General features: G+C 39.8%; 1 protein-coding gene across 33 annotated transcripts in view; it reads left to right on the forward strand.

Moving 5' to 3' along the window:
- Nucleotides 1-9390, forward strand: part of Ktn1 (kinectin 1) — a 90738-nt gene that overhangs the window by 76019 nt on the left and 5329 nt on the right. For 12 of the 33 annotated variants that reach the window (XM_029469356.1, XM_029469358.1, XM_029469357.1 and 9 more), the window contains 7 exons: nucleotides 1917-1997; nucleotides 2597-2686; nucleotides 2822-2914; nucleotides 3851-3922; nucleotides 4148-4231; nucleotides 4393-4476; nucleotides 8318-8401. In XM_029469356.1, the coding sequence (XP_029325216.1) occupies nucleotides 1917-1997; nucleotides 2597-2686; nucleotides 2822-2914; nucleotides 3851-3922; nucleotides 4148-4231; nucleotides 4393-4476; nucleotides 8318-8401 (588 nt within the window). The remainder of the gene's footprint in view (nucleotides 1-1916; nucleotides 1998-2596; nucleotides 2687-2821; nucleotides 2915-3850; nucleotides 3923-4147; nucleotides 4232-4392; nucleotides 4477-8317; nucleotides 8402-9390) is intronic. The other 21 variants (XM_029469362.1, XM_029469361.1, XM_021181169.2 and 18 more) reach the window with 3 other exon arrangements.

Raw genomic sequence — 9390 nt, forward strand, 5'->3', positions numbered from 1 at the left:
ACTCTGTAGACCAGGCTGGCCTCGAACTCAGAAATCCACCTGCCTCTGCCTCCCAAGTGCTGGGACCAAAGGCGTGTGCCACCAAGCCCGGCCAACAGTTTTCTTTTAATGTAACAAATTTGTTCTTTTTTTTGTTTGTTTTGTTTTGTTTTTACTTGATTGTTTGGGGATATGGACTTGTCATGTTGTAGCTCAAGCTGGCCTTGAATGCCTGATTACAGGTGTGTGCCACCATGCCTGGTTTAATTACCTTCAATAACTAAACATTCGTGGCTCTGAAACAATTTGTAAATCATGTAAGACATGGAACGTATTCTATGTGTTTTGTTCACATACTTGTTTAAAGTTGATTTCATGTGCTTTAAAATACTAAGTTCTCACGTGCACTTAAGAGATTAGTATTCTAGATTTTAAAAAGAATTACTTAATATAGTCAGGCATGGTAGCACACACTTTTAATCCCAGTACAACAGAGACAAAGGTAGGCCATCCTGGTCTATATATCAGGCTAGTAGGACTATATACAAGAGAAAAGAAAACAAAATTAACCTAAGCCTCATTAGGATAAATCAACACAACTATTAAATATACAAGGACTCTTACAAGTTTTTATTGCTTGCTATTGCCAATGTGTATGGCAGATGTAGAAGAGAATGATTCCATCTGGGTTTAGTCTGTGTTGGATCCCAGTATTTGAAGTTTTAAGTAGTTTGTTAGTGTTCACTGTTCTGGTTTGAACTCGTTTTGTGAGAATGCCATTCTTTTACTCTAAATAGGGGCTTTTAAACCAGCACGGCACTGTAAGTTGTGCAGTGTGGGGTGATCGCCGTGCCCCACCCCCCATGTGATGCTTGGAGAATATTGAGATACAGTAGCAGAACACGTTATACCACAGAGTCAATAAACAGTTTGTTTTCTTTATTAATGAAACCAAAAATATAAGAAGAAACTTGATTTAAAAATATAAACACTTGTTAACAGTTTCAAGTTTAGTTAAGCTTCAAAAATCTTTAATGATTTATTCTAAAGTTTCAGATAATGGCTTAAACAATATATGTATTGTTTTCTTCACTTAACCTGCAAACAGAAACCAGTTTTGTGTTGTAGCTAAATAAATGTGTGTTTCTCACTCCCATTAAGATTTAAAATATGCATATAATGCATTTTTTTGAATGACGTATTTTCAGAAATTTTGGGAGTACCTTCAAAGAATTTAAAATCTTCTGAACAGAATACCTCTAGTTAGAATTTTTAAATTCTAAATACTTGTGTTTAGAACTATTTTATGTGGAAAAGTTTTTGAAATGTTCCTTATTCTAGATCTTGAATTTTTACGAATTAAGCTTATTAGCCTGTTGCTCATGAATACTTCTCATAGTGTTAGGACATGAATTTTGAGCTTAGATCTACTGCCTTTGAGTCCAAAACTCAGTTGCAAATATTTTGTTATGGATAAAAAACACTTTATCTTGATACTAATATGTATTTAATTTCTTTGTACATTAAACTATTTCTTTACTTATCTATTGCTGGCTATGGTTGCATTTGTCTTTAATTCTAGCACTTTCAGACTTGTGTCAAAAAGAATTGTTTGGTCTTTTTTCCCCCTAAGATAGTCTTTCTATATAGCCTGGGGTGGCCTGAAACTCACCGTGTAACTGACGTTGGTATTGAGCTAGTTATCTTTCTGCTCTCCCTTCTGAGGCTGTGGAGCTACAGGCATGTGCCACCATTGGGGTTTTCTTTCTTTGTTTGTTTTTTAAAACTGTCTGTGAAGTTGTATCTGTCTGTGAAATTCTAAGTATGATGACAATGTATGTAGGCTTCTTTTATAATCATCTGATTTGGTGCTCTTAAATTTTTCTTTCTTTTAATCAGACTTTTATGGAAACCAATAACTGACCTTTCCCCCACAGAATTACAGTGAATGGTTGCGTGGCTTTGAAAAGAAGGCAAAAGCGTGCGTAGCTGGAACTTCAGACGCAGAGGCGGTCAAGGTTAGTTGACAAACTGAGAGTTGGGGCACACCAGAAGCTGCTCTCAGAAACACTGGGGTGATAGAGGATGCATTATTAGCTGTGTACTAGAAAGAATATGGTGCCTTCATTTCTAAAACTAAATGGCTAGTTACTCTCATCACCTTTTAGCTTAAGTTTTTAGTGTAAGTCAAACTAAGATCTGTAGCCATTTTCACTGGCTTGCCCAGATAACCTCGGCAGCACCACAAGCTGGCTTCCTTCTTGTCCTTGGCCACCGAGAGAGTGCAGATCCATGGCTAGTTTGAATCCTGGTTGCAGGAGTAAAGTCTTCCTCCTGTGTGTCAGAAGCATTGTAATGTTTACTTATGGGTCTCCTTACATGGCCGCCGCACGTGCAGAGTAAAACCCTTGCTATAAACGTCGGATGACATTTCTTAGGACTTAAAAAGAGTTTCACAAGGGGACAGCATGTGACCAAAAGGCCATTGGACTGCACTGCTGTGTAGGAATGTACTATTCTGTTAAAAATCATTGAATCCGTTTACTATGTCATGAGATATTGAAACTAATGTGAAGTACAACCCTCTTATTTGTCATTTTTCTCTTATTCTTTGCAGGTTTTGGAGCACAGATTGAAAGAAGCTAGTGAGATGCACACGCTGCTACAGCTGGAATGTGAAAAATACAAGTCGGTCCTTGCAGAAACAGTAGGATACGCTTGAATTACATTTCCATTTTATTTTTAAATTATTGACTTATTTCTTCCTGGCCCATGTGATTTATCTTGAAAACAATAATTGAAAATCAAAAAATTTTTAGGACAATTTTGCCTTTGTCCACAGGAAGGGATTTTGCAAAAACTTCAGCGAAGTGTGGAGCAAGAAGAAAGTAAATGGAAAATTAAAGCTGACGAGTCTCAAAGGATGATTAAGCAGGTATTTAAGGGCAGGCTTACAGCGGCTGTACTGAGCTTTCAGTCCCACCATTGTCACCTGGGAACACAGTGTAGATGCATCCTTGGCCACCCGTGTCCTACATGTGTGTGGCAGGGAAGCAGGTCTGGAGTCTGAGGTGATCTTGAAGTTGACCCATTTGAAAGTCACTCATCTGAGTGACCAGAGGGTGATGTAGCAGGCAGAGTGCTTTGTGAGTGATGGCACTACATAGTCTATAGCAAGATACAGAACCCCAGGTTCGAAACAAGCTACCCATATCATACTGCATTCCAGAAAAAGTTAAGTCCTGCTTCTGTTCATGTGATCCATGTACTACTGGAAGTCTGTTTTTCTTCCATTTTCACAGATGTTGCTAAGAAATTCATGGATCTTTTGCGTCGATGTGTGCAGGCTGTAGGTTGCTGGCCTTGCTCTGTTAATACCCTTGGAGAGTAAATATAGTGATTAGCTATTGCTACCAAAATTAAGTGATTCTAGCTGGCTCTTAAAATAGGATCAGTATAAGTGGGTAGGATCTGAGCATTACTGAAATGAAGTCACATGTGAGACTATCATTTTTAAGAGCTTTAATTGACAATCCAGTATGGGCTACATTTGAAACCTCTAAATGGGGACGGCAAAGGGACTTGCTACAACCTGACAACCTGATCCTATCCATGGTGGAAGGAGAGAACTGTCTCCTGCAAATTGTCCTCTGACCCCAGATGCACTGTGGCTTGTATTTGCCCCTCTTTCAAATACATAAAAATTTAAAAGGCAAAACTAAAAACCTCCATATCCAATCCATGGCCCAGGATAGAGACCGTGCCATGTCACAACTCAGAAGCTAGGTACTCATTGGAGTGTAACATGTCTGCAGCCCACATCTCCAGTGCTCCCTCAGTGGCTCTCTCTTAATGTTGTCTCACATTTCAGATGCAGTCCTCCTTCACAGCCTCAGAGGGAGAGCTAGAGCGACTAAGACAAGAAAACAAAGATATGGAGAATGTATGTGATCTGATGCTTAGACTTGCAACCTGTGAACTTAGTTTTAGCATTATGGGTTGCTCAAACATCTGTGCTTTTAAGTTACTTTTATGTCTCATATGTTTTTATCTTGAGTAGTTTGAGTTGATAACAGCTTTAAATTCATAAGTATTCTAACATTCTATTATGGGAAAAACCATGGAAGGAAAATGTAAATGGCTTAACTGCCCTTTGTTGTGTTGACAGCTGAGAAGAGAAAGAGAGCATTTGGAAATGGAGCTAGAGAAGGCCGAGATGGAGCGATCGACCTACGTGATGGAAGTCAGAGAGGTACTTCCACATCTTTCAGACCTGCTTTTCAGTTCAGTTCAGTTCAGTTGAGACAGGACGGTAAAGTAATTCTGTTTAAGTTGTTTGTAGAAGAGCTTCCGAGTAGCTGCAAAGTATGGGTTATCATGGAGACCAATCTTAAACTTTAAACTTCATTGCAGCTGAAAGATCTGTTGACTGAGTTGCAGAAAAAGCTTGATGATTCATATTCTGAAGCAGTAAGACAGAATGAAGAGCTTAACTTGGTAAGAAGCTTGTCCTCCACTGAGTGTCCAGTCGGCTCTGGAGACACGCGTGCTGGTGTGCAGACTCCACCAGCCTTCTCGTCCTGGCTAACCACCTTTAGCTTGGCACTTTCCTTAGGTTAGAGATCATCTTCCTCCTCTGATGTGTCTCCAAAGATGGTTCTTCTTTTCTTAGCTCCTAATAATGGCATGTTTGGCTTCCAACTCTATTTCAAAGTTTTCTGCTTTTTATACAACCTAATTTCTTGAACATTATTACTTTTTGGTGAATAAAGAAACAAAATTTGATAGGAGGAGTTGTAAAGATTGTCTTCTTGAACTATCATAGTTAACTAGGATTTCTAGTTTTTTTGTTGTTGTTGTTTAGTTTTGTTTTTTGAGACAGGATTTCTCTGTGTAGCCCTGGCTGTCCTGGAACTCACTCTGTAGACCAGGCTGGCCTTGAACTCAGAAATCCACCTGCCTCTGCCTCCCGAGTGCTGGGATTAAAGGCAACACCACTGCCCAGCTAGGGATTTCTAGTTTTGTAGCTTACAGATGCGTGTTCTTCATTCAGGAAATAACCCCAACCAAAGCTAACTAGTCTTTCTAAAAGTAAATTTCAGAACATTTAAAAGTAATTTCTGTACTATTTGTTCTTTTGAGACAAGGTCTCTTATGTAGGCTGGTCTCAAACTCACAGTAATGCTCAGTCTTTTAGCTGGGATTATAGATATGAGCCAGTGTTCATTATCAGTATGGAATCTAGCCCACAGTGACTGACTGACTGGACCAATCCCTTCCTCCCTCCCTCCCTCCTCCTCCCTTCCTTCCTTGTGGTTCTAGGAATTAAACCTAGGACCTCATGCATAATAGGCACATTTTCTGTCTAAATTACATCCTCAGTCCTTCTTTTTCCTTTTCCTTTTGATGTAAGGTCTTGCTAAATTGCCTAAGGTAGCTTTGAGTTTTGTAGCCCTGGCTGCCTCAGCCTCCCAAGTAGCCCCAGGCCTTAGTCTCAGCTGAATTTTAGATGTGAAATTCTTTGCATTCCTGTTCTTGTAATTTTTAGGGATTTGTACTGTTTGCTGACATGCTGACCTGTTAGCTAGATAGTTATCCTGTTCTGTTTTATACACTAATTTTATCTTCCTGAGTTTTAAAACACTTTATAACATTAACTTTAAAAAAAAAAAGTGTGTGAGCATACTGAAAGAATAAAGTAAGTTTCTTGTGATTTTACATTAATGCTGCTAGTTGAGAGTGTTTCAGTTAGCACCACACATGTACTTACCCTATTTTTTCTCATTCCTGATCACTCTTTGTTACAGCAGTTATTACTTTTTTTTTAATTCTACCGTTTAAAAACTTTAGGTTAGCATATAGTACTGAGTTTCACCATGGCATCTTCATATATGCATCTTGACCATTCTCCTCCTCCACACCCATCCCTACTTTTCTTGTTCCCCCACCTGCTTCTTTCTTCTTGATTGGGGTATTTGGTGGCAGCTTGGCTATATAGTCCCAGCTAGCGTTGAACTCATAGCAGTCTTCCTGCTTCAGTTCCCGGAGCTTTGAGATGTATTAAGATGTGCAGGTGTGCATCACGATGCCCTGTATGACAGTGATTGTTGGGAATTCGTTTCTAGAGTTGTGTGAGGGATAGAGTGTTGTGTGCATGTACATGCTCCCATATTTTCAATTCTTGTTGCATTTATCAGTGCTTTGTTTTAGCAAGACCCATTTCCAGTGCAATATAAGACGGGTTTTCTGCATATATTTGGTGTATATCACACTGACTAGGTCTGTGGTTCTCCAAAGTTGTATGCCTATAGAATGTTTTAGAAGAATCTTTGTTTTGTTTTGTTTTTTCAAGACATGGTCTCTCTATTTAGCCCTGGCTGTCCTGGAACTCACTTTGTAGACCAGACTGACCTTGAAGTGAGATATCCACCTGCCTCTGCCTCCCGAGTGCTGGATTTAAGGTGTCTGCCACGGTTCCTAGCTTTGTTTTTGTTTTTGAGACAGGGTTTCTTTGTGTAACCTTGGCTATCCTAGAACTACCTCTATAGACCAGACTGCCCTCAGACTCAAAGAGACCAGCTTGCCTCCTCTTCCCCAGTGCTGGGTTAAAGACTTGTGCCGCTACTGAGCAGCTAACAGATTCAGCTATAGCTAGGGAGTCTTCTTCTTAGTTTTGGTGCTTAGAGCTGACTCAGCACTTGTAGCCTTTGTGCCAGATCTGTAGGCTGGTGGTTACACCTCCATTTTGTTGGTTGGCCCGTGTTAATTACCCTTCTGCTATCAGGAGACAGTTTTAAGTAGCAATTTCTGCTTTTTTTTTTCCTGTCTTGTGATTGTAATAGTTACTTTATTTTAAAATAAAATGAACTTGCTGGGCCATCCATGCACACTGTTATATGGTCTTCTTCACCAGAGAGAACTGAGCTCTCTCAGTTAAGTACAGAAAGCAGCAGGAGCTTTAGCCATTTAATGTACTTCCCCAAAGGAATTGACCAAGTGGGAATTCCTCATGCCATTTTAAATTCTAGTATACTTATTTGTTTTATTTATTTATTTATTTATTTACCTACTTCTTACCTTTTTAAGATTCCAAACCTTTTTTGAAAGTCATGCCTGTGGCTGGGAGGCAAAAATCAGTAACACACACACACACACACACACACACACACACACACTTTTTCAAAACAGGTTTCTCCATGTTGCCCTGGCTGTCCTGGAACTCCCTCTGTAGATCACACTGGCCTTGAACTCAAGAGATCTGCCTGCCCCTGCCTCCCAAATGCTGGGATCAAAGATGTGTGCCACCATGCCTGGCATTAAATTTTTAGACAGTGTGAATAGTTTCCTTTCTATTTAATTGGAACAGTTGTGAGAAAGAGGTATTGTGCATGGACACTGGGGTCATATTCAGCCTGGTTTTGACAATTTGGCTGTTGAGAGTTCTTTCTCAATATTTTTAAAAACAAATATTTTATGTCTATGAATGTTTGCATGCATGTATGTATCTAGTGCCCACCAACACCAGAAGAGAACGTTGGATCTTCTGAGCTTGGAGTTACGAATCTATAGCCGTGAGCTGTGTGGGCACTGGTAAATGAACTGTTGGAATTGAACCGAGGTTCTCTGGAAGAGCTGCAGTGTAACCCCTCAACATTTCTTGCTGGTGCAGTTTAGGCTAGAATGACCTTACATTGCTGTTTTCAAAGTTACTTTGTTGGATTTTTAAACTTTTCACTGGCTTAAAGTAATAATAACTTTTTAAAAATTTAGATTTATTTTATGTGCATGGGTATTTTATCTGCATGTGTGTCTTTGCACCATGTTCATGTCGGTACCTAAGGAAGCCAGAAGTTATTGAATCCCATGGGACCTGAGTTAAAGATGGCTATATTTGAGTGCCGAGCATCAAACCAAGGTCCTCTCCTAGAACAAGTCCTTTTAAACACCAGGCTAAGCCTTCAACCACCCTCATCTCCCAATGGACTTATAAGAAGAACTCGAGGTTAAGGGAGTGTTTTAAAGATGATTAGAAATTTTTATGTGTTCCTTTTAATTTGTAATAGTCTCAGTGACTATGAACAGTAACTATTAAAGGCTCTCAGTGTCTGGCTCTGGTTTGGGGTTAAAGTCTTCTTTCTACACTAAACTCTAGTTCATTCTCTTGCATCTCTTAGGTTCAGCTCTGCAGGTTGGACCTCTGCTGCCAGCTTTTCTGTACCTCTTGTCAGCTGCTAGCTAATCCACTGTGCATCATGTGCATCATGGCTCCTAAGAGTCCATTCTTTCATAGCCACCCTTCATAAGCAAATAACTCAGTCGTTTTGTTCCTTTTCTACAGCTCAAGACACAGTTAAATGAAACGCACTCAAAACTGCAAAATGAGCAAACGGAGAGGAAGAAGGTAGCTGATGATTTGCATAAGGTAAGACACTGCTCGACCTGGAGAAAGTGAGTGTCCCCAACCCATGTCCTGCATGCAGCTTAAGCAGACACTGTAAAACCGCTCCTGTCCTTTTGGGTCCTTAGATGTCGCTTTTTTGGTAGATAACAACAGCAACAGCAACAATAAAACCCTTTGATTTGTTTCCTCATTTGGAGTTAAAGTTTTTACTTTTTCTTCAGTTTTGAAAATTCTTTGAAATTCTTTGGTGTGTGTGTGTGTGTTGTGTGTTTTGTTGGCATGTATGTCTGTGTGCCACATGTGTACTTAGTACTCTAGAGACTTTGGATCTCCTGTAATTGGAGTTGCAGGTGGTTGTGAGCTACCTGTGGGCGCTAAAACTTGAATTCAGGTCTTATTCGTGGGGTTAAAGTCAGTGAATGGTCTTCACTGCTGAGCCCCCTCTCCAGCCCTCTAAAGTTTTCAAATAAGATTTGCCATTGTCACTGTCTTAGTTAGGGTTTCCATTGCTGTAAACAGACACCATGATATGTCTTACAAAGGACATTTAATTGGGGCTGGCTTACAGGTTCAGAGGTTTAGTCCATTATCATCAAGGCGGGTAGGGTACATAGTGGTGTACATTTTAGTTTGTTTATGAAATGAAAAAATATATAAATATCTGTAATTTCAGAAGTTTGTTCCTTTTAGTCAGTGTTTTGTACCGATATACGTTTCTTCTCCTTCCCTCTCTCTTCCTCCTCCTCTTCCTCCTCCTCCTTCCTTTCTTTCTTCTGTGTAGCCCAGGCTAACCTTAAACTCAGTGTTGTAGCCTGACTGCTGGACTGCAACTGTGTGCCACCATGGGGAGCGCAAATGGTTTTTTTATTCTCTTACTCAAATTGTTGATTTCTTTAGGATTGTATTTCTGATTCTTCTCTTTTTTTTTTTTTTTTTTTTTGGTTTTTCGAGACAGGGTTTCTCTGTGTAGCCCTGGCTGTCCTGGCACTCACTTTGTAGACCAGGCTGGC

The sequence above is a fragment of the Mus caroli genome, chromosome 14, assembly GCF_900094665.2.
Source record: "Mus caroli chromosome 14, CAROLI_EIJ_v1.1, whole genome shotgun sequence".
NCBI lineage: Eukaryota > Metazoa > Chordata > Mammalia > Rodentia > Muridae > Mus > Mus caroli.